The sequence below is a fragment of the Biomphalaria glabrata genome, chromosome 10 (assembly GCF_947242115.1).
Source record: "Biomphalaria glabrata chromosome 10, xgBioGlab47.1, whole genome shotgun sequence".
NCBI classification, from domain to species: domain Eukaryota; kingdom Metazoa; phylum Mollusca; class Gastropoda; family Planorbidae; genus Biomphalaria; species Biomphalaria glabrata.
The window spans coordinates 11,643,580-11,669,971 of NC_074720.1; the positions used below are offsets into that span (position 1 = coordinate 11,643,580).

General features: G+C 35.3%; 1 protein-coding gene across 5 annotated transcripts in view; it reads right to left on the bottom strand.

The window, feature by feature from the left end:
* Positions 1 to 4,995: 4,995 nt before the first annotated feature.
* The window catches only part of LOC106071751 (E3 ubiquitin-protein ligase LNX-like), a 31,803-nt gene continuing 10,406 nt past the window's right edge, over positions 4,996 to 26,392 (bottom strand). For 4 of the 5 annotated variants that reach the window (XM_013231914.2, XM_013231912.2, XM_013231915.2 and 1 more), the window contains exons 4-15: positions 17,425 to 17,517; positions 16,595 to 16,710; positions 15,284 to 15,387; positions 14,721 to 14,804; positions 14,444 to 14,573; positions 14,201 to 14,267; positions 12,943 to 12,973; positions 11,668 to 11,958; positions 10,830 to 10,952; positions 8,934 to 9,121; positions 8,660 to 8,818; positions 4,996 to 8,298 (exon numbers count right to left, since the gene is read on the bottom strand). In XM_013231914.2, the coding sequence (XP_013087368.1) occupies positions 8,163 to 8,298; positions 8,660 to 8,818; positions 8,934 to 9,121; positions 10,830 to 10,952; positions 11,668 to 11,958; positions 12,943 to 12,973; positions 14,201 to 14,267; positions 14,444 to 14,573; positions 14,721 to 14,804; positions 15,284 to 15,387; positions 16,595 to 16,710; positions 17,425 to 17,517 (1,522 nt within the window). In that variant the 3' untranslated portion in view covers positions 4,996 to 8,162. Of the gene's footprint in view, positions 8,299 to 8,659; positions 8,819 to 8,933; positions 9,122 to 10,829; positions 10,953 to 11,667; positions 11,959 to 12,942; positions 12,974 to 14,200; positions 14,268 to 14,443; positions 14,574 to 14,720; positions 14,805 to 15,283; positions 15,388 to 16,594; positions 16,711 to 17,424; positions 17,518 to 17,983; positions 18,457 to 26,392 lie in introns of those variants that run through there. The other variant, XM_013231916.2, reaches the window with a different exon arrangement.

A 26,392-nucleotide genomic window follows, 5' to 3' on the forward strand; every position in this document is an offset into this window, starting at 1 on the left:
TTTGAATATAAAAAAAAACAACTCCAGATACATTTTAGTCCCCCCCCCCTCCCCCAAACAGATGATTTTGACGATAAAACTTCCCTTTTCGATACAACATCTAAAACAAAATAGTCACCTAATTCAAAGAACGTAGTCAGAGAAGTTAAACGTGTCTACAGGTGGCTGGGCTCCATTAATAAAGTGGCAATGAATAGTCATCTGCCGAAATTGAAAAGCACTAAATGTGGCTCTACAAGATGGCTAAGACGGATTTAAGAGTCAGTTATAGAGATCGGGTCTAAATCAAGGAAATCCTATGCCGAAGTGGGAGTCGACCCCTTAGTAAGGTTGTGACAGAGCGTCGCATGAGGTTTGCGGGACATGTTCTCCGACAAAATGAATTACGCATAATAAGAATTGCAATGACATCTTAGTTCAACTTGGCGCCACAGTTTCATGGAGGTCCTCAGAGCAGGTGGGAAGAGGCTTCAGACATTGCCAGAGTTTTGTGGAAACAGCTTGCCAGCAAATGCGCAGAACGGCGCAGGAGGGTCTAAGTCAGTAAGAATAGCACATTTGGTTTTTGAAATAAAACGTTTTAATAGCAGGACAATGTACAGTAGGTACCTCAGAATATGTATTTAGTTGGCTTTCAATACCAGAAATACTGCTTAGCGGCGGGGCGGGGGGGGGGGGCTGAGAGCTCATAGCTATCCTCACTCAATAAAGTATTAAGTACTGTTTCATTGACTAATGTAGGTAATAGCATTTTTAAAAATCTCTACAAAGTTGTAAATACACAAAAAAAAAAAAAATCTCTAAAAGACGAAAGAAGGAAACAAGAAATAAGTGTACAAAAAGTTTGTGATAATTTTATTTTCATCATTAAAGAAACAAAAAAAAAATATTGTATTCCACATAACCTTGATATTTATCTGCAGTTGAACAAATCATTTCAAAAAATATTTTTCTTGGAGCATTGATTCAAACAAGAGAGAAATACTATCCAATATAGAAACAAAATCCATGACTTGGAGGACCCAATGTGCTGTCATTGACTGGGTGTCCAATTGCTCGAGTAGAGAGAGAGGCACATAGCAAAACATGTTAAATGGAGACACAATGGCAGGACCAAATGGGATGTGGAAATGTAGAGAGCAACAGTGCACTGGGAATTCAAAGTAGATTCAACTTCATAGAGCAATTAGATTGGCATTATATTAATACACAAGAATCAACAAAATCAAAGTCTCAACCTAATCTGATCATATATTCATTTGTTTTTACATTAATATTATTTTTAACTGTGAGAAAGGGATGTTCTAAGGGTTTAGAGCAAAAATCCCAATAATGGGATTTTAGACTTCTACTCAGCTCTACTGGGTAACTGACATTTAGTTAGGGAAAAGAAAACAACAAAAATCTGCTTCAGTGGTAATAGGTCTTGGTAATAAACAATGGGAGGTTCATTCAAAGATCTCTAACTAGACAATAAATCTGCAGCAAAAAAAACATATTTGCAAAAGCTTAACATAAATACAAGCAATTATAGTTGCTTCTTGGCGCCAGAAAAGAAGGCCTTAAGGTATGCCAATTTGGCTGATAATCTACCAATTAGTAGCTGAACTTGTTAAAAATAAACTGGACACTCTGTGAAATGTAAAAATAAACTGCATTTTTATTTGCCTAATTAGAAACAAAAAGAAAACATGAAAATGATAGAGACGCTAACTATTTATTCTCTCTTATATGATAAGTATGGACTAGAAGTGACATGCCCTTTCTGTCAACATTATGTCAGACTCAACAATTTATATATCAATAAAGAAATGAGCATTGGTGATCTCCATAAATAAAAATATATATATCAGTTGCAGTTCATTGTTATGTTCTTCAAGACAATCACAAGATATTTTGACTAGAAACTAAGCAATACACCCAGACTGTGAGCTCAAGAAGAAACAAGATTTCATTTCTGGATTCAAGCATTCACCTTATTTTGTAAACACAAAGTGTTGTTACACTACAGACATAAATAATCTCTTCAACCCATTCAAAGTCATCTTGTAGAAATATGCCAAAAATGTGTGCTGTTGCACATAAAAAAAAACATGAATAAAAAAAAACAGAGTGCTTACAAAATTATGAAAAGTAATGGAAGGCTGGAAGAAACGATGTTTTAAAAAAAAACTTGAATTGTGCTTAGATAAATAAAAACAGTTACAGATGAATTATCTCTGATGTTAATATGTGAATGGATGACAGCAACATGATGAGTATATGCAGACATAGTTTGTATTCATTAATAAAGATATTGAGATAACAGTAACCATGAAATGTGAATTCTGCATGTTTGATAATTGCATAAGAATCACTGAATAATTTCCACAATATCTTGAAACTGAATAAATAACATACATATCTCAAGTCACTGATTCTACTTCTGATATAAACTAGTCCTGTGATTATTAGGTGAAGTAAACCAAGAACTGTAATGTTAGAATGCTAGACAAGAAATTGCCTTCCATTAAATTCACAAGGAATGACTATGGTTGCTATGAACAAAAAAGGATGCACAGAAACATATTTAAAGCTACATTCTTCAGTTACCACTGTAAAAAAAAAAGTTTGGTTTGTATCAGAGGTAAATCTAAACTTGATTGTAGCAGGAGTAGGTAGTGATGGCAGTGAAACCCAAGATAAACCTAAGTGCCAGCTCTAAGAAAACCCAGCTACCCAAAGTGTGCCAGTCAGATATCATACAGAATGAAGGTATTTGCCAGTTTAACCTTGATGAGCAAACAAATCCCAGGAAATGAGCAGTTCAGAAAGTTGGTGTCAACAAGAATCAAGATGGAAGCAAACCCTGGGTATGGAGAGGGGGAGCAGAGTTACAAGTTACACAAACAATTAGCTGATAATTACACAATAAACTGAATATCTTTTTACATGTAGAGATTTCCATTCATATTAAACACAAGCAAACATCAAAATAATGCAAAATAGAAATATCTGTACAAGCACGGATTAGTTTTTGACTTAACATTTTCATGTTATTTGCCTCAGTTTAAACCAAATCTACCACAATATTGCACAATGTGTTGTGTATTTGTTGATGTTGGCAGAAATGCATTTTCTGTAATGGGTGTTAAACACAGTCTTTAGAAATAAAGTATATTAGAATAACAAAAGAAAAAAAAAGTGATTTCAAGAGATGAATTATGTCAATATGGTGGGAACAAAAAGGCCTCTATTAAACAAACAAACACAAAATTTCTGTACAAGACATATTTCACGTCTGAAATACACATTAAAATGCCTGTTTTGGTTTGAATGTTTTTATCCTGAAATAATGTTTAATTTAATTTCTGACTCTGCATGATAGGCAAATGTTATCTTTATATATATATATATATATAAAAAGACAATTACAATATTAGTCTACATTCTGTAAATTCAAAAACTTTTTTAATATACACTGACTTGTAACAAACTAAATCCAAAATGCCTATGATTCATCAATTTTGGAAAAAGAAACAAAACTAATGTAAAAGTTCAGTCTTAAGTCAGTGTAATGGTTCAGATCAGCAGCAGTGAGAAGCCAACAAAAATGTCGCCTAAAAAAAAATGTGTTAGGAATAGTAAGTAGCTCTTTAGTGTATGGCAGCACTTTTAACACAAATTTTTCTTTACAAACTAACAAAATATTCAAACAAATTTGAGGCAAACATTCAGTCACTGTGCACATTTTACTAGGTAATATTTGAGCTCTGAGCAAATACAAACATTCTTTGGGGACTGTACAACTGTGAAAAGGGTTGGCCTTTCCTCTTCAGGTTTAATTACTCGCTTTAATTACTTAATGACATGATGCTTGGGAAAACAGAATCATTAATTAAAGAAGATAATTATGCTGTTTAATAGCTTTTTTAAAAGTTTGGTAACCTGGAAAATGTAACGAAAAAAAATAAAAAAATTTGGGTTATATATATAGAAGCTTAGGGATATTTTTCAATGACTGTTAAGTTAAACAACTAGTAACATACAGAAAAATATTCTTCACACCAAGAAACAATGGCTCATTGATTTAAAAAAAAAAGGAAAGCAGTAAATAGAGAAACTAAACCAGAACATCAACACTAACTGGCAATCAGCTGAATGTCTTACCATTCTACTAACAGTAGCTCTTACCAAACAAATACCCAAAATATTTCTTAGAAATATATAAGATTAAAAAAACAACATTTGACAGCTATTTAAAATTTGTATTATACATAATCATGTGTGGTACCCCAATGGTTCAACAGTCTAAGGTTTAGGAGAAGCTGATTATATATATTGAAATAAAAGACTTTTTATTCAAAATGTTCTTTTGTGAGGGGTTGACGACTGCTTATTGAAAACATTAACTCTAATCATAGATTGTGTTTGACAACTAATAAAACAGGAATATGACTTAAAAAAATGAAACAAAACCTGTTGAGGACAATACCACAGTGCATGAATGTCAGGTAATCTCTTTCATCTCTAGAGGTTAAAGAGTTTTGAAAGGGTTCCCATAAAAATAAATGTAAAAATAATACTAAAATAAAAAGCAACTGCAGTTTAGTGAACAAACATTATTAAAAACGCTGTTTTTTTAAAATAAATTTAATTTGTTTTTGAATTTACTGAACTGATTAAATTAGATCAGTGATGCCCAACATAAATCGACCTGTGGGCCATTTTAATTTCCGACACTGGTGTCGCGGGCCACATTAAGGAAAGGTAAATGAAATAAAATTGACTGAAACTATTTAATTAGTAACCCGTGGATCTAGTACTTACATTCATTAAAGGGAAATTATTTTCTTTTTTTTTCATGAGTCAGAAAATGACTTCATTTCTCTTCTACAAATATGAGCAACAGTGTAGCTAGCTTTACCGATTCATATTCTTTTCTCTTTATGGTAAATATTAACATTAATCTTCCAATTACTAGACATAGTTTAACTGTAAATATTAACATTAATCTTCCAATTACTAGACATAGTTTAACTATCTTTTTATTTGAATGACGTCAAATTTGTTTTATGATTGCTTTTCTTTTTTTTTTAAAACAGCCACATTTATTTACAACTCTAATATATTGGCTTATTATCAGGTTCTGACAAAAAGATAAGGTCCTTTCTGTTTTTATTTTTATAAATTCTACATTAAGAGTCCAATCTCATAAACGCACAAATGTTAGTCATGGTACCAATCAATCGGAGAAAAATTGAGGGCCCTAACATAGGTAACGAGACATTTTTCAACCTTTTCTTTGAGGTGGGTGGCTGGTTTAAGCGGATTTTCCACACTTTGTGCCGACATTTCGGTGGGCTGGATGGAACCACATTGCAGGCCGGATCTGGCCCATGAGCCGTATATTGGGCATCACTGAATTAGATGAACTAATGTTTGTTTTCAAGTGTAGTTGCTAGAATCTTGTCCTCACTATTTCCTGACATAAACTGACAGCCAACAAAAAAAGGTGACAAAAAAATCTGCTGACAAGAAATGTGTAAACTGACAAGCATACTGTGTACCATTGTTTAAAGGCTTTATTTACAGAATGTGTACACTAGAGTCCATGTATGCTGTACAGACACACACACATGGGATACACATAGAAATGGTAAGAAAAACAAACAACTGCTTTGGATAAAGCTTCCTATATACAATGTCACAACCTTGAGTGTGACTGGAATTACAAAATGGTTCATGGCTTTCAAAGAGGACTTCAACAACTGCCAACAGAATTAGAGAAACAGCAAGAAACTTTGTATTTACAACTTATGAACTGCCTGAATAACAGTCCTGCCTTGATCTGCTAGTACAGCCTCAAATAAGGTACAAGAGGCACCACTGAGTAGGTGAAGATTTGTCAAACTATTTGCCTGTTTGGCTGAGGAGTATTCTGACTCTGACAAAAAGGATGATCAAGTTGGGTCAAAATAAAAAAAATTAGTTTGTTGTTTTCTATTCAAAAATACCTTTTTAAAAATGTTAATTCCAAAGTAAATGTATAAACTCAATTGAGAAAGCAAAATGGTATTGAGCACACAAGAGACTAGTTGATGCACACAATAACACTGTGCTAGTTATTGTTCTAAATATTTTTGTTCAATAGCATAGAGTTCTTCTACAACAAATGAATTCAATTAAGGTGAAGTTATGACTCTCTCAATATTTATACATTTCAAATATTTACAGGTAAAAAAAAATAGCTGACAAAACATAATTACTGTGATCAACATGCTGTCCTATCTATTTCTTCATCTTCTGTTCATAATCACTAGATACAGAGGGACATGTGTTTCTAGTATCAAAAATATTTTTGTACAAATGTGAACATCCAAAAAAAAAAAAAAAAATTACATATAACAACTCAAGAGTGTAAATAAAAATATCAAAGATAAAGATGCAGTAGATGTCCATCATTGACTATGGAGTTGTAAGGTTTGTACAATGACAAGCTAGACATTTCTGAAAAACACTGGGTGAATTGTGGTTCGGATAAAAGTTAAACAGGTTCTCAGTAACAAAGTTTGTTATGTCTCATAGAGTGGAGTCAAGTGGACTGATGTTAGTAACAATTTGGATGTGCAACAAACAATTGAAGATTGGATGATTATTGGTGAAAAGAATGACTGGAGATTGGATGATTATTGGTGAAAAGAATGACTGGAGATTGGATGATTATTGGTGAAAAGAATGACTGGAGATTGGATGATTATATGGTACAAAGAGACTGGTAATTGGATGATTATATGATACAAGGAATGATTGAAGATTGGATGGTTATGTGGTATAAATGGTGATTACGGAGAACTATGACTGGCAGAGTTGGGCTAAGTGACAGCCAATGAGATGCACAACATGCCTAAAGCCAACTGAGACTGCTGATGATGTGATGTGGAACCAGATAAGAGAAACATCAAAACATCTACAAGGGAACTGCAATAACTGATGTGAACAACAGGAATGAAGACAATGTGTCAGTAACATTTGTCAATTGAAGTCAAACATATCTCTGTAAAAAAAAAAAAAACAGAAATGCTTTTCAATCAAATGATAACTTCTGCATTAATTATGCTGTGACATTATTGACAAGATGTTAAGCAGGGTGATATTTGAAACTTCCTTTGTAATGAATGTCCTGAGAAAAACATTAGTCAAGAATAATGAATAATGAAAGATTTTTTTTTTCTACTTTAAGCATGAACTTTTCTATCAGAATGCTGTTTTTTTTTGGTTTAGACTAGAAGACAACCATATTTAGACTGCACAGGTAAAATTGAACTTTTAAGTTAAATAATAATTTTTATTTAATTGCAACCAAAATTTCTACATAGCTATTTTTTTATGTCATAACACTAGATTTATTTTGACTTAAATATTGCCAGAAACTTGAGCTGAGTTTAATTCATGATAATGGGAAAATTGAATGTTTTTTTTTGCTCAAAAATTGGACAACTGCATGTATTCCCATGTTATATTTTCTACGCCAACCATGCAGCATACAATGAAAGCTAAGTCAGACTTGACCAGACTGAGCACTACTATGACTAGAGAAACAGACTTGTAATACTGCAGGGCTTACATATATAACATGGTGGAGGCATTAAACACACTAAACAGCTCAAATTGAAAGAGATGTCTGTAGACTTCAGTGATAATTGTTTACACTCTGCGATCCACCATGTTGCGACTCTACTGTGTGAAAGGCAGATGTACGAGAGTATCCCTGGTGCGTTAATCATCATACATATCAACCAAAATCAGTAACCACTAGCTGTACATCATAAATAAAATGTCAACTGATAAATGTGCCACATGTTTTATGCAAAATTTATAATTTTCATATAAAAACTATTTCATTGGTTCAATAATTTAGAATTGAAGTAAAAAAAAACAAACAAAAAAACAACAACAAATGAACATTCAGTATTTGTTTAAATACAGGTAGCTTAAATTATGAATACAAAAACAAAATAAATTATGTTCAACAAGTTAACACCAAGACAGGTCTGTTAACAAGTCAATAAAGGCTGACTAACGTTGTGAAGCTGTTACAGATAAGATTCTGTAAGTGTCTGTATAAATATTTACATAATGAGATACAAAACAGCTGTCCATCTTTTGACCTGTGTGCCACATCATACAACAGTGCCAGGCCAGGATACAACAGAAAGATTGACCACACCATCGATGTGCTTGAGGATTTCAACAGCTGCTGCATGGTTGATGACCCGCAAGTTGTGCTCATTAACTGATAACAGAATGTCGCCACATCTTGATTGGATAAAAAGTAATATGTGAATATAACACATAAAAATAAATTTAATTAATGCATCTTAGTACTAAAAGGGAATCAAAACCTTTAAATCTCAACATCTTACTATAATGCAATCATTTTTAGTTATAATTATTATGTTGTATCCTTTTTATTTACATATTTTATGTTTTCAATTTTCTTTTGATTTAAAAAAAAAACAACAAAAACAATAATGAAATGTTATAAAAGCATAGTGATTTTTCTGTTTTTTTTTTCAAAGTAGTCCATTGGTGGAGGTTTTAGTCAAGACAAACAATTTGCAGACTTTAATAGTCATTACTATTTTTATTACTAGCTCTAGCAATTACATGTACTTACTTAAGACGTCCATCTTTGGCAGCAGGGGTATCAGGGACAACAGATTTGACAAATATAGGCAGATTGCCATGACTACAGTCCACTCCGCCCACTATAGAGAAACCCAAACTTCCTGAAGGAGACCTGAGCAATGTGATGGTCTTGACTGTTCGTAACATCCTGAGGAGTGGATACGAAATGGTCAGTTTGATTTAAGGCTGGAGTTTGATAGTGAAGTTCAAACTATGCCAGCATTAAAAAGTCATTAAAATAAGCAATAAAAAAATGGACTCACTGAGGCATCTGAAGCCAGTAGATCCATGAAGGAGTGAAGTTATGATCCCCCTGTGATGTCTCTCGGCAGTCAATGACCCTGAGTGTCAGCACCTTGACCTCAGAACTCTGCCTGATTTGCTTGACACTCTCCAGGTGTGTGAGGTTGAGAAGACTTGTGTTATTAATGGACACCAAGACATCTCCTTTCTAGAAACAAAAAGGCACTGATGAAACATACAAAAGTTTCTTATGTATCTATTTGTATTTGACGGCACTATCTACCCATTTACTTAGATATTTTCTTTCTCTGCTGTCACTTAGAAAATATTTTCAAAAGCTAGTATTAAATAATTCAAGATAATGATGTTAAAACATTGATAAGACATAATATTCTTAAATGTATCAGACAACTGCATCATATCTCTGTAGCAAATGCCTTTCTAAGCTATAAAATCAAGGTCTGTAAAAGAAATGACTTTGAAATATTTTTATATCTATTATCCTGAATGCTTCATCTTCATTTCAGTATAAAAAAAAGGATCATGTGTGCATCAAATCCAAACTCGGGTGAGAACAGTATCTCTTTTGGCAGGCTAGCACAGAACATTCTCTCTTTAGTAAGTAGAATAACAGCAGTTGGATCACTGTGGGTCTTTTATCAATTATAATACTGCGTACTTCCCATCAAGCTGCCTCACCTGATTGGAGGCAGAAGTTATTCATTGACATAGAACCGTGTAAGAGATCAATCTTTTTATTTATTTCCCTTTGCAGGGCCTCTGCTTGCAGCCTCACTTTCTCTTATTACCTCAGGATAAAAGACCAATACAAAAATGTTTGTTGGTTCTCTGAGGCTTTTACAAATGGACTATCAATGTCATGCTTAGAGCATGTTTCTTGCTATAGTATGCTTAGCGCATATTTCTTGCTATAGCATGCTTAGCGCATGTTTCTTGCTATAGCATGCTTAGCACATGTTTCTTGCTATAGTATGCTTAGTGCATATTTCTTGCTATAGCATGCTTAGTGCATGTTTCTTGCTATAGCATGCTTAGTGCATGTTTCTTGCTATAGCATGCTTAGTGCATGTTTCTTGCTATAGCATGCTTAGTGCATGTTTCTTGCTATAGCATGCTTAGCGCATGTTTCTTGCTATAGCATGCTTAGTGCATGTTTCTTGCTATAGTATGCTTAGTGCATGTTTCTTGCTATAGCATGCTTAGTGCATGTTTCTTGCTATAGCATGCTTAGTGCATGTTTCTTGCTATAGCATGCTTAGCGCATGTTTCTTGCTATAGCATGCTTAGTGCTTTATAGTCCAATCATTTTTTTGGGTGTGTAGAACTGTGGAGAGAAGGTTTTCTTGCTGCCTTTGCGCACACAGTGAACACAACTCGCCACAAGTCAGGATTCAAATTCAAGACCCCTTGATAAATAATCAAGCTGTTTATGCCACTCAGCCATTATATTTTATGTAAAGCTTGCAATGCATACTTGGAGACTGAGTAGATAAGGAAACTTTTTTGTTATGCCATTCTTTAATTGCTAAAGTGCAAATAAGATTGCATGCATCTCAGCCATAAAAACAATGGCTTTCAGGGAAGCAAAAAGAGATTCAATAGCAAGCCAAAAAGATTAGTGAAAAAAATTCAAAGCTAATGCAAACCAAGATGAATCAGGCTCAACCTTCTCAGTCCCTGAATTATTTGTTTTTGGCTTTTCAAAGGAACAATTTAACGTCACAGTTGTCGTGTACTTAGAAAATGATATTGAGCAAACAAATGTTTCTGAAAATGATGGAGAAAGCAATATGACTTTGTCCAGATAAGACAAAAAAAAAAAACAATCTAAATATTACTATATACCAAAAAACATTTTAAAATGTGCTGGTGATAAACAGAAGACAAAAACTAACCTTTAAAACATTTGTACGCCCCACGCACCCATCTGGGTTGATATTGGTAATGTAAACAGGAGTATCACCACGATGACTAGACACACCTCCTGCTATACTGATTCCCAGTGTCTCACAAGGGTCCTGTTGATACAAACAAAATAGAACATGTTTTAAAAAAAATAAATTTAAAATAACAACAATGAATAACAATCAACATTCATATCATGCTTAGAGGACATACTGTAAAAAAACTAAGGGTATTATATGTATTGGCATATTAAATCATACATAACAATCTACACTTTATTATATTTGATATCACTTCCTATAAAAAGGTAAGGGGAACTAAAAAACCAAACCAAGATATTAGTTTTTGAATGACTAATGATAACATCTAGTAAGAAGAATGAAAGTGCTTTGTGGACAAAATAAATACACTTCAGCTACAACAGTGAGGCTGGCCATTGTTTTTTTTCCCAAAGAGAATGTTTGGAAAAGGGATTTTAATAACCATCAGAGACACTAAAGAACAAGGTAAAAAGGTACAAGTGACAAGACTTCACACTTAAGGACATGAACATCTAACAAAGTAGCTAATTATGTTGTTACTGATACACTATCCAATGTCTAGGATGAGGACCAGGTAAATATACAGCAATTGTGTCATCATTCCTTATAATAGAAACTCTATTTCATTTATTTTTGGTGTCTCAAATCAATTACATTTGTCTATCTTTTAGTTTGTACATTTTATTGGTATGTGTATTGATGTGAGAAGCCAAATGGCTTAAAAAATAACTTGTAAAACAAAATTATCATTTGTAATAAATATCTAGTTAAAAGAAACAGTATTTACCTTATTAATTGTAACAATTTTCTCTTTACATGTTAATGTAAGTGGAGACTCTGGCTTCTCATGGTCATCAGAAAAAACTGAGTATTTACTGTGCTCAGCAGCTGACCTAATAATATCTGGGGTCTGGGGCCTGGAGCGCCTGGCTATAACAAATTGAACACGCGAAGGGCTGGACACAATTATGGATGCTGCTTGCTCCTGAGTCCCATAAGACACATCTTGGCCATTTATCTCCAGAACTCTGTCATCCATTTTAAGTCTACCATCACAAAATGCCAATGAGCCAGGTATCTGTTCAATTAGACAAATTTAAAGCATTTAGTTTAGTTTTATTTCTTTAACAGTATATAGAAGTACACTAAAAACATACCAATGAAAAACAAAATGTATGCCAATATATTAGGTTAACTCACTGGGCATCTTAAAAAACATACCATTGAAAAACAAAATGTATGCCAATATATTAGGTTAACTCACTGTGCATCTTCAACAAAAAAAAAAACTAACCAAATATAGTTCTATAGCTTACAACAATCAAATAACAGTTTTTTCCATAATTTTGTATATAACTTAAAACAGAAACAGCCTTAATTATTGGCTTATACAAACATATATATTTTTTCTATCAATCACAGATCAATATAGACATATACTTCTTTGTTATCAATCCATTTTTTATTTAGTTTCAATAAAGATATAGATACGATAGTGTAGTTGATATATCTATATAGGTCTATGGGAAGATAATAATGGCTATGTCTACTATCCTTAACATTAAGTGCAGTGTCTATGGGAAGATATATCAATATCTGAAACCTAAAATTGGTTTTTGAATAGTGGATAGTAGATATGCTTTATTCTTAACATCCAGGCAAGCGAAATCCTTTTTCTAACTAGCACTATCAGCATATAGTGACTAATCTGACAGTATTAAAATATTTGTATCATAGATGTAGATTTAATGGGCTTTATGTCAATGATTTAGGCTAAGCATTACCTTCAGCAATTTAAAACTACATCAACTTGGTGTACATTTATAATTATAAATAGGCTTCTACAGTCTAGATATCTCTCTCTATATATATTATGCATGTGTAAATTGCTATACAAAATTGCAGGCAAACACACATTAGCTATATATAGACATATAATTTAAGAAAACATTCCTATTTAATTAATGAAGTTTGAAAAGGTCAAATGAATATAAATGAAAACACTAAAACACACTTATATCAATTAGTCCTCATTTTTGAGTTAATTTTTTTTTACACTTACCAAAGTCAGAATGTAAACACCAGGACCATTTCTGAATAAAAGATATAAAAATAAAATTAATGTACATGTTTAAGTCTCTAAATGCTAACGCTAATTAAAGAAGCAGCCTATGCAGTTCATAAAAATACCATAAAAAGTAAACAAAATCTCTAATTGTGTGAGGGTTTTAAAGCAGGGTTTACACTAATTTACTAAGTACCCTTCTAAAGTCCTTTTGCCTTATAGACTAAGATTTCTATATTGACCATAATAGGAAATGTTTTGAAAAATATAAGCTGCCATTGTCTGTACATATTTAACTCCAAACAAAGCTCTCAGCATTGATTTAAACTGGCCCTAGTGAGCGGATCAACACTGGCATTGTCTGTGCTTTAAAATTTATTTTTGTGTCATTTTTTTTTCTCTGGTTTAAGTTTTTAATTGCTTAAAACTTTATCTTGATTTGTATCCATTTCCAAAACATTACTTTCCACCTATTTTTACATAGAGATGTTTTTAAAGAGATAAGGCTTAAAATGACTATTTTCTTTAGATTGATGTTCCAGTTAGTAGCAACATGAGCTCAAGACAATCATTTTGTGTATTTTAAATGTGTTCTATATACAATTTTTGTGAAAGTATGACTAAATATTGTGAAAAAATAATTGTTATTAATTTGGATCATAATATATTTCCTAGACCTAGTCTAGAATAGAGCTTTTGACTTCAGTTGGTCAGTTTTCATTTTTCCAAAGGTAGTGACAAAGATAAATATCTCAAGATTTTCATTTTATCTATTTTTTTATTTTGTTCCATGTTTACTGGAAGCATTTTTTCACACTCCAAAAGGGGAAAAAAATTAATTCCATCATAATGTTGTAAATAATTCAGGAGTCAAAGAGTTAATTATCTCAATATCAAGATAAGGCATTTTAAGATACATACAGTAGAATATTTTTGATCAGGAAGGTTATCCCGAAAATCAAATATCCAGACTTTTTTTGTCTTGCATTACAGTATCTAAATGGTCTAGCTGATGTGAAGCACAAGATTACACTATGTATATTACTTTGTTCTCATGGATATTTTACTTGAATTTTATGTTTACATACGGCGCAATACCCTCATATGAATTTTCTTTATATTGCTATTGAAATGGGCCGTTTAAAATATTTCGCATTAGGTTATCCGGATGATCCTAATAGACCCAGTTCCTGATTAACCTAGATTATCAACGTTCTACCGTATATTACATATCACAAGTGTGTCACAAACTGACCTTTTTCCTACCAACTTAATTCCCAGTTGTCTCCCTTTCAGCTTGTTCAATGTGATTTTTAATATTTCTGTCAAAAAAAAAACAGATTACAATAAAATTAAAAGAGAGATTTCAAGTTTCAACGTATTAATATTTCTGAGACAAATAATCTAATATAAAAAAGAATGCTTGTAGAGGTCTGAGTAGAGACCAACATATTTCCTCATTGAACTGATTTCAAAACAAATATTCCATTGTTCTCACCTTCCTTCTCTATAGGTCTACTCTCTTCGGCCCTCTCTCTATATACAGTCAGGCGACAGACTGGGAAAAACTGAGCCAGGATAGCTACAGCCTGGTGATGGGTGGCCTGCGTCAAATCTTCACCATTTACCTGAAGAGTTTTTAACATACATAGTTTTTCTATTAAGATGAAATCAGCAAAGGTAAAACAAAACTTTCAACTTCAGACTAAATTTTGTATTCATCAAGCTGATCCCACTCAATGTAGGCCATACACAAAGGTTCAAGAGCAACTCACCTCCAGTATTTGGTCTCCAGCTATAAGACGACCATCATGAGAGACAGAGCCATCAGCAAATACTTCTTGTATAACAGTACACACCTTCAGAGAGAGAAATATATTAAAAATCATACTTAGAATAATAAAATATAATTAACTAGCACTAGCTTAGGGGATTGTTGTTTTTTTTAAATTTCTACCTATGATGCCCCCCTCCCCTTTTATTTAGCTAGATACTAATCCAGTATGGACTGAGACACTGGGCCCTAGCATTACAAGGTGAAAAGTTCAACAAAGTGAAAGGTTCAATGTTAGATTTTTGTTTTATTATTAGCTTTTAATTTTTGTTTGTTTGTGCTATAAATAATTTATGCAGTGCCAGTAATCATCAGTCTTAAGGAAATCTCCAAAGCTTGTTTCATTTAAAGCTAATTAAGGATGGAAGAAAGAATGTGCATTTTGTAACATTAAGAACTAGTTGTTGAGTACAAATCAAACAAAAACAAGTGATTTCTAAGCTTGTTCAAGTGAGACAAACTTTATATAATTGTTACTTGTTACTTTTCAAATAATAAACTTACCAAAGGCGTGTCACACCCTCCAACAACTGCAATGCCAAGATTTTCACCTAATTTCCTCTGTACTTCTATTGTGGAGACTTCTCCTTCTGTCACTGGGTTTTTACCTTAACAGAGGAGAAAAAATATATATATATAAGCCCATTAATAATTAGTTTAAACTCTTGAAAACTTTTTCTTATTCTGACAGAATTTTTATTTTTTCACACAATTTTAATCACATATGCCTATTTATAAATGTCATACTGTTTTGTCTGTTTGTTATATACAATTTTGTTGGAAATTGAATGAAGATAATTTATACTTCAGTTTTATAAAAGGTCACTGGAAAAAAAAAATTAGGTAATTTTAGAGCTGAAAAAAAAAAGATACTTGACTCCTTTTAAAAATTGACTTCCCCAAGGAAAACAAAATATCCCAACAGTCCTTATTCATTATTATTGTAAAACTAAATATTAAATTCTATCCAAGTATCTACAGAAAAAACATAACACTGTCAAACTAATTAATATTATGCAATGCGATATTTCTTTCTACTAAAGTTGGGGCAATGCCCCTTTCGTTTACTAGATCTAGGGGTGTCTAAATGTAGATCAATTTCACTATCAGACTCGCTTGAATCTGAAGGCTGAAAATCACTTTCTCTTTAGAGCTTCCAGGACAACTTTCTAAGTCACTCATGTCACTATTAAAATAAGTTCCCCCTTTCAAACCTTGCCATCTATAGGGCAGTTGGTATAAAGGTTATCTATTTCTATGTCCCAACTAATGTCATGTACCCATTAGAGCTGGGTGGACTCAGAGGTGCCCAAAGATCCCGAAATTAAAAATCCCAGTCTTCACTAGGATTCAAAATGGGACCCGGGTTCGGAAGCCAAGCGCCTTACCACTCAGCCACAGAGCCTACCATGTCACTATTATTTAGAGCCTGATCAGCAATAAAACGTCGAAGGAGGACTACAGCCAGACGAAGAACAAGAAGCCTTGTCAGCCATGATGCAAACAAATGAAAAATGCACTAGTCACACTGTAAAAAATATTTAGAATAATAAAAACAGCTTGGATCTACAATGTTTCAGAAAGAAAAAAACTTTTAAAATAGTCTCTCTAGTGTTCCCATAAACCATTTAAAAATGTGGATTAGAAAAGAAAAAGTAGTATTAAGGGAAAAGTTGATCAGGCGCAGGTGGCATCATTTCAGCATCGCAGTTTGAGGGAATGGATGCTGACAGAGGCATCACAGTTTTCAAGTGTTAAAAGAATATATGTTGGATTAACTGTAAACATCTAGTTCAACATTTCTAGAGCACTCACCTGCATTTTGATCTCTGTAGGGACACTCCCATAGGTGAGACTGTAAGGCACTCCTGGGCCCTTGAAATGAGCATCCCAAACTGGATTTGATACACCGGGTCACAGCACCACGACATCTACAAGAAATAAAGTTACAATGTTAAAAAAAAATTAAAAATTTAACACTCAGGAAATTGGCTTACAAATAGACATACTAAACTATCAGAGAACTATCAGTCCCAGTGGCATTGCTAGGGTGGAGGGGGAGTCCCAAATTCCCCCAGGCGCCCCCAAATGAGTGTCCAAAAATAGTTTTTACATTAAATATTAGCCATTATCTCATGTCAAAATGCAGGGGCCACTAAAGAGGTCAAGCCCCCAGGCCACCAAATCCCTAGCTATGCCACTGAAGAGTCCTGCATTCCAGTGAGCATAATTAACACAGACTAATCATGCATCTCTTACTGGATATCATTTATTATATAAAATGTAAAGCAATAATGAAATATTTGTTTTAAAAAAAAAAAAAGTAAAGTTCCCCTTTCAGACCATGCGGTCTATAAAGCAGATGATGTTAAGGTCATCTGTTTCTTTGGCCAATGGTTAACAAGCAGGGTGTCATGTGGCCAACACAACGAGCAACCACTTTTACTTTCCCCAACTTGAGTCAGGTACCCATTAGAGTTGGGTGGACTCAGGGGGGTCCTAAACATCCTGAAGTTGAAAATCCCAGTCTTCACAGAGATTTGAAACCAGAACCCCTGGTTCAAAACCCAAGTGCTTAACCACTCAGCCACTGTGCTACCATTTTGCTTCATATTGATGAGTATTACAAAACAATAATTCCTTACCTATGTAAAAGATGGGCTTCAAGCTCACATCTTGTCAGCACTTCTTCGCAATAATCCACATTGGGACAAACCACTAGTAACTTATCCAGTAACCTGAAAAGAAATAATGGAACTTAGAAACAATGAACAGACAAGACACACAAAATGCGTAAGTAGAAGATTTTAAAAAAGGTAGACTAACTTTGCACAATTATTCAGTGTCGATGACAACAAATGAAACAATCAAAAAAATTAAACAATAAGTTAATTAATTTTGATTTATATAGAAAATGGGAAATAAATCTTGCAGTATAGAGAGATGTGTCAGTAATTAAGTGTTTCTTTCCCTTAAGCTTTTTTAACAAGTATTTTTATTTATATTTTGCTTGTTTTTCATTACAAAGAGCAATTTATTTTTTGTTGTAATTTGGTCCATGGAATTCCTTCTAATGACTAACTGTTAGAATGGTAAGTAAACATTCTATTCATGATAGGCATAACTATACTGGATTAGACTTCACATTCTCATTCCTAAATATAGCATAATAGGGCTATATTGGCTAAAGTGACAGGTTATTACCTAGCCGGTGACAGGAGGATAGAGAAATGATTATCTTCTGCTGTGTAGGACGACATTATTTCAGTTGCCATGACGACCAGTGAAAGAAATTGTATGCTATTTGATACAGCTCCTCCATGGTAACAGACAAAACGTTGAAAATCAGCAGCTTTCAAAAAAAGCATACAAGTGTATCCCTGGTAAAATCACAAACTTGGTCAGAATATTTATCAACGTCATCCAACAGCATCGTTTCCTTGGTATGCCCAAAGATAGTGTCAGAAAGGGGAAATAACTTTTCCCCCCTTGTTAGAAGCAGAAGATATGAATCATCAAACGTACTTCTATCTCACCAAAGCAAGAGTCGAGTCAAACTTGTCATTAAATTGTGTTAGTTCATCCTTGCCTATCAAAATGCGAACATCGCATTAGAAAAGAAAAACAAAGAACGTGCATAATTAAACTGAGAGGTTATGCTGAGATTGCATGTACTAATCTTTAGCAGACGATAACATAGGACGGGGAACATAGAACTTAAGTTTACAAGAACAATGGTAAGAGAGCGGTGAAGGGCGGGGAGAGAAGCGCGTGAAATTGATTCGCAGATGTAAGGTCTTCAGGATTACACAGGCGTGACATTAAGACCATCTGAAAGTCATCCACCTACTTCGTGACAGTCTAAATTCACGATGTTTCACACTCAACTGTGAATGTTTACTACACAAATAATTACAAAGTTTTAGTTGAAAAAAACACAACTTGATAGGTGAATAGTGACTTGAAGCCTTGCAATAATGTGACTTAAAAGACAAACATTTTGGTATTGAAATAAATTCTAATGGCAGCATTTACTGAGCGACAATGTTCAAGATCCTGATTCAAAGAAGTGTACTTCTCCCTTCACCAGACGCGTTGATCCTTTGTCCCATTGGGAACAAGCAGAACATAATAAAGTTCAATTTCTAGTGGGAGTAAAGGCGTGGTGACTGACTGGTAAAGCGCCTCGCTTACGAACCGAAAGATCCCGGATTCGAATCCTGGTATTTTTAATTTCGGAATCTTTAAGGCGCCTCATTAACCGTCGGTCATAGAAACAGATATCTTATAGATCGCAAGGTCTAAAAGGGATACTTTATTTACTAGTGTGGGCGTAGGTGGTCTAATTGATTTTAATGATAATGTAGACACTTTAGAACATCCGGGTAATGCCTGATTCGACAAGGACATTTCTATAAACTTATCTGTGAACATTTTCAAAGAACAAAAGATTTGGAGACGCTTCCCCCCCTCCCCTCGTTTCAAACTCTCGTCACATATCATGTCCATACATAGAGAGGACAAGTGCAGATTTAAATCAGCAAAGTGTTCTTGAGGAGGGGGGTGTAGGTAACATGAAGTTCTTACCGGTAGAAATCAATGGCAAAGACTAACCATGCCCATCACAAGTAGACTACCAAGGATGAGGAACTAACGTACAAGGGAACAAAAAAACAACAACAAACACACACACACATATCACCCCTCCTCCTATACAAGTCACGTGACAGAAACTCCCGACTTATAAAGAAATCAAAAACAAGTACACCTAATTAATATAACATGCACAAACGCTTTTTTACATTCCACCGCCCCACAGCCCTCCCCCTTTGTTATTCGTGTAGTTTATTTGTGTCAGTTCTTTAATATATTTCTATTTATATATTTGTTTGCCTTATTCCTTCAGTTACTAAGCATTTAAAACAATCTTTATTAGTACTAACTGATACTATTGGTAGCTATGATTAAATATAACATGAAATTTTAACCTCACTTTCTGATTGTTTGTAATTTAGATCTAAAAGCCGAGAAATAATGACGTGTACTTAACGCGGCGAAAAAGATGATAATCAGCTGAACATGTTTGACAAGCATCATGAATAGTTTAACTTGCTACCGCCAGGGAGTCACTGTTATCCCCGAGTTATCAACCATCACTTCCTTGGCACGCACAGCCGTGAACTAGAACAATTATGCATAGACAAGTTTTATCTAAGACTATCGCCGATATGGCTGCGTTCTCACCACAAAAAGACATGACCACAAAACATGGCATGGAAAAATTGAGGACTAAGAGAGACGGAACAAAATGTCAACATGCCACCATCAAAAGGAGACAAAAACATAATGTCATGAAGCCTGCGGGTCACAAAGTTCATGATGAAGACAACAGGTGGATGTGTGGTCCGAAATGTCAATACCAGAGTCTTCATTGAGATCTCATAGATTGTTTTCACACAAGAGACTTTCGGTGAATGTTATTACACTATAGTACAAGAGACTTGAGACTTTAAGTGAATGTTATTAAACTATACTTCAAGAGACTTAGAGTACACGAGTCATTACACTATACTTCAAGAGACATGAGACTTAGTGGACACGAGTCTTTACACTATACTACAAGAGACTTAGTGTACACGAGTCATTACACTATACTAAAAGAGACATGAGACTTAGTGTACACGAGTCATTACACTATACTTCAAGAGACATGAGACTTAGTGGACACGAGTCATCACACTATACTACAAGAGACATGAGACTTAGTGTACACGAGTCATTACACTATACTAAAAGAGACATGAGACTTAGTGTACACAAGTCATTACACTATACTACAAGAGACATGAGACTTAAGTGTACACGAGTCATTACACTATACTTCAAGAGACATGAGACTTAGTGTACACGAGTCATTACACTATACTTCAAGAGACATGAGACTTAGTGTACACAAGTCACTACACTATACTTCAAGAGACTTAGTGTACACGAGTCATTACACTATACTTCAAGAGACTTAGTGTACACGAGTCATCACACTATACTACAAGAGACATGAGACTAAGTGTACACGAGTCATCACATTTACTATAAGAGACATAAGACTTATGTACACGAGTCATTACACTATACTTCAAGAGACTTAGTGTACACGAGTCATCACACAGACATCATCACTGTACACTATTATCCAATGGGAACACCAAAGTGAATCCCTGCGTGTGAAATATAAGAACTGCAGGCAGAGCACAAGTGATGCTTGTCAAAGTGAACACGTAGATAGATAGAAATAAGAGACGCCAAGGCCAAGCATTGATAGAGAATGTTGAACAAAAAAAAAAGGGGGGGGGGAGGGTAGAGATCGATGGAACGCTGAGGAGACAAATACTGGAGGACATTTTTCCCCAGTCAAGAGTTGTGGGAAAACCAATACAAGAAGTGAGCCTCAAAAAGTTGTTCACTAGAGAGGGTAAGGGGGGGGGGATTGGACCCTGTCGTGGGATAGAGAGAGAGGAGAGAGAGAGAGAGAGGAGAGGAGAAAGAGAGAGAGAGAGGAGAGAGAGAGAGTGAACACGTTAAATATCGAAGACTAAAGGGAATTTAAATATAGAAGCCTTATTTTAATCCGCCCGTCAAAAGAATCTACATAAACAATTAAAAATAAATAATAGTTTTATTTGTTTACCATAGTAGTAATTGAACTGCTTTTATGGAGAATCGAAACCAAGGACCACTTTGTTTTTATCTAGAATTGAAACCAAAGACCACTTTATTTTATGGAGAATTGAAACCAAATACTACTCTATTTTATTGAGAGTTGAAACCAAGACTACTTTATTTTGAACTAGAATTGAAACCAAAGACTAGAATTGAAACCAAAGACCACCCTATTTTATCTAGAATTGAAACCAAAGACCACTCTATTTTATCTGGAATTGAAACCAAAGACCACTCTATTTTATGGAAAATGGAAGCCAAAGACCACACTAGTCAGATTCAACAAACAATACCAGCAACAACAAGGTTACAAAAGACAGTTTGTGTGGAAACACAAACTCAAAATCGGCCCCCGAAGTGGTCCACCCAGGCAGGCTTCAATATTTCAGAAAGAACATCCGAATGAAATTATATCAAAGACAAATGAGAGATAAGAATGGAGAAAGAAGGTTAACAGATCTTGTGTAAGTGCCCCAACGGTCCCGCAGGTGAAATTGAAAATTGAATGTTAAGTTAGATGTGAACCTGGCCTAACTAGTTCCCCTTTCAGACCTTGTGGTCTATAGGGCAGATGATGTAAAGTTCATCTGTTTTTGTGGCCTACGGTTAACGAGGGTGTCATGTAGCCAGCACAACGACCAACCGCCTTTACTTTTCCAGAACTAATGTCAGGTAACCCATTAGAGCTGATCGGACTCAGAGGCGCCCAAAGATTCCAAAGTTGAAAATCCCAGTCTTCTCCAGGATTCGAACCCGGGACCCCCGGTTTGGAAGCCAAGCGCTTTACCGCCCAGCCACCGCGCCTCCCCTGGCCTAACTGATGTCTTATAATTGATCTAATTGTTTTGAAAAGGCTCAATCTCTTATTCGAATCCTCAAAAAAAGCTAAAAAAAAATTTCCGCAATAAAAAAAAGTTCAGGAAAATAAAGTTTACTTGATTACTATTTCAAATTAGGTTTAACTTATAATGCATACTAATTAGCTTTTTTCGCTTTAAAAAACTGCTTGCACAACTGATTTTAAAAATTAGATTTTTCGCTTTCAGAACTTTGAATGATCTAAAATATTGTGATGTCGGATTTTCAATATCTTTTCTAGTTTACGAGATCTAAACGGGACGGACGGACAGACATTTCGCACAAAACTAATAGCGTCTTTTCCCCTTTCGGGGGCCGCTAACAAAATCAATAAGCACAATAACAATTATTTTTCACAGCTGCTGCATTTCGACCAAAAGAATTTTTGTTTACAAACTCAACATGCTGCTGTTGTTAGTACGTCCTAAAGGAACAGAAAACAAGGACCAATGATAACTGAAGGACAAACTAGACAGACACAAAGGCGATGTGTCCTATAGTGGTTGCTGATAAGGCCAGGACAATGATAACTGAAGGACAAACTAGACAGACACAAAGGCGATGTGTCCTATAGTGGTTGCTGATAAGGCCAGGACAATGATAACTGAAGGACAAACTAGACAGACACAAAGGCGGTGTGTCCTATAGTGGTTGCTGATAAGGCCAGGACAATGATAACTGAAGGACAAACTAGACAGACACAAAGGCGGTGTGTCCTATAGTGGTTGCTGATAAGGCCAGGACAATGATAACTGAAGGACAAACTAGACAGACACAAAGGCGGTGTGTCCTATAGTGGTTGCTGATAAGGCCAGGACAATGATAACTGAAGGACAAACTAGACAGACACAAAGGCGATGTGTCCTATAGTGGTTGCTGATAAGGCCAGGACAATGATAACTGAAGGACAAACTAGACAGACACAAAGGCGGTGTGTCCTATAGTGGTTGCTGATAAGGCCAGGACAATGATAACTGAAGGACAAACGAGAGACACAAAGGCGACGTGTCCTATAGTGGTTGCTGATAAGGCCTCCTTCAGTCGCGATGCGGCTATGGATCATCTCAGAAAAGAGATGAAAGCCTGGTCTGCATTAGCTATGGTCGGAGCGATGTGTCCGATGTCGCTCACACAGCCGTCCCCCCCCCCCCCCCCCCACCCCTCAGTACGCAGCTGATGTGTCCCAAAGTGCCGATACATTTTGGGATCAGCGGCGTCGCAGGTTCTGCAAGGGAGAAGCCCTGAATGCTGAAGTCTGCCTAAAGGTCACCTGCTGCTGTTTTTCCTCATGGTTGGCTCCCGAAGCGTTTCCCATGTTTGGGTATAGCCACAAGGCAGCAGAGGTTTGGATTCAGAGTTTTACTTCTTTTAGGTGGGTAGTCAGCTAAGGATGACGAGTCACTCCTGCCCGAAGCTTACTAGTATAGGCGCCAGTTGCCGTTGCCCTTTCTCCTGTCAGTGATACCATTTACGCCACTCGTGAAAGGCAGGAGATGGAAGGCTCTTTAAGACGCATGCCTAGCTTTAAAATATCTCAAGTTCGCACCTACATAATATTTGCTGCATAGTTAATTCTCGGAAAACCGTTGGTAGCTGTTGCACCAACGAAAGCTTAGACCTAGTTAACTTTAAACATTTAATGAGAAAAGAAAGTAGATAGCCAGCGATGTGATTTTTGTAGTGTTCTTGACATTGAAATCTGTGTTATGTCCTAGTATTTCACGATACAATCGCTGAAAACTTCTGTTCTTTTTTAATAGAAACGAATCAGTTCGATTATAATTATTGAAATACTAATAAATGATAAAACTTCGTCTAAGTCAGCAAAAGTTCAACGAACTGGTCATGGGAATCAAACTCCATTCTTTTGATAGTTTCGCATGGAAAAAAAAAAAACGAGCCCCACGTATACGAAACTAAATCTGCTAAACAAGCCGAGCCAGTCAGACGACACTTTGACAATGGCGCGACATTGATTTCAAGTGCCGCTCGATGTTTTTGCTAACGGGTTTCTCTTTTAGTACCAAGACAATACAAACACGAGGGCTGGGTAGAAAGAAAAAAAAAAGACTAAGAATTTACTCTGTAATACCACACATCCATTTTACTTTCTTTGTTACAGATTTGTTTCTGAGTAGTAGAAGTATGTCGTTTGCAAGTAATTACATTAGAACATGTCATTGTCCTAACTCATTTGACCATTAGCCTACACCTTTGAACTTATCATGATATCAGATATAGGAATGTGTAAAACAGGTGTTAAAAACTCTTCAATAACTGGCAAAGTCAATTTTTGCCTAAAGTGTGCAATTTTCTGGATTTTGATATAGCGCCTAGGCCTATGTCATAATTTTGTAAGACGCTCACAAACCTCTTCTCTTTTGCGATATATATATATACATATATATATATATATATATATATATATATGTTACTACTGTATCTAATTTCAAGTTAAATATATGTATATTTTTTCCCCCAAGTTTGTTAAAAAAAAGGAAGTGCGTTCAAATTTAAAAAGAAAGCTCACGTAGACGTCACTACACGTCTGCTTATTAGGTGGGAAAGTTTTAAGACCTCCGAGGAATAGGCCCAGAGTTTAGTTTGATGCTTTCCCACATAGGTCCATAACTTTCTTTCCAATCTTATCGATATCGCAATACAAAAGAAATGAGCGCTTACATCCACCTGAAAACCAGAAGAAAATAATTTATTTTCAGGACTTGTACAACCAAAACTGTTGAGACAACAACGTGAAAACCAGCCAAACAAGAAGTTATTCCTATGCCCCCACCAAAAAAGCATTGAGACCCACTGCAAGAGTTCATCAAGAACTTGATAAAACCATTTCCGGATTCTAAAAAAAAACACAATTTTTCACCTTCCTTTCCAGCCCCACCTACCCCGTACCCCCCGCGCCCCTCTCGTGAACGAGTGAGTACAGTCCGGAAGTAAGTACCCGCGGCAGCCGGCTGTAGACAGAGAGGACACACATTATTCCCGCCAAAATGGTCCGCTAACAGTCCTCTATTGATTGGTTATCAATTGGAGGGGGGGGGGGGCATTAATCAAAGCGTGAGAGTGGAGCTCTTTGATCAATCGAAATGTTCCCAAAGGTTTCTCCAGGCCAAAGCCTCTGACGACAGAACCAAGGCCACTCCGCTGACCGTGGGAACTGCTACCATCAACACAAAGTCATCGCATACATCTATGTCTAAACATTAGTCTGATTTATTTTATAATGCCTAAACGCAACATGACATCAGCTTCTGTCAATAACGAGTACAAGTCCTGATATTATGTTCCATGTCATGTTTATTCATCTTTTTTTTTTAGCACTAAAAGCTTCAAATTCCAGCTATTGTTCATTGAACTGTATCATTATCACTGCCATGCCTAAACAATTACAATGAAAAAATGAATATTTGTACTTATTTGGTTGCGAAATCTCTTTTCGAGACGTTAGTATCCATTCGACCAACAGTTAAGGCGGTTCCCTACTCCAATGGCTGGCTGCATGGTCGTGCAGTTTGCGCGCTGGACTGTCGTTTGAATTTATCGATGGTCCAGGGTTCAAACCCTGCCCGCTCCCATCCCCCGTCGTCCTGAGGGAGGTTTGGACTAGGAAGTAAACTATCTTCAACTCAGAAGAAACATTCGAAACATTTTACAAACAATTAGTTGCCAGTGAATGTCCTCTTACCCGTGTTCCAATCAACGTTTGTTTTGGTCTTAGTTTCGGTGTCTATATCAAAATAGAAGATAGACAGATAGCCTTGACCAAGGAGTTACAGCTTTTGTTACTCATTGTAGTGAAAAGTTATAAATCGTCTGACATATAAACTTGTAGCATGAAAAAACATATTTTTTTGGTACCAGAAAACGTGTCCATAGCAATGACCACTCAAATTCTGCATCTCTTTCAAAAATCAGCATTTAACTTTTGTAACCATTACAAACAAATATTAAAGAAACCTTCGGTGATAAGTATCATTTCAGTTTAATTGAGAAGCTCTTGTTTTTTTTTTAAGACTT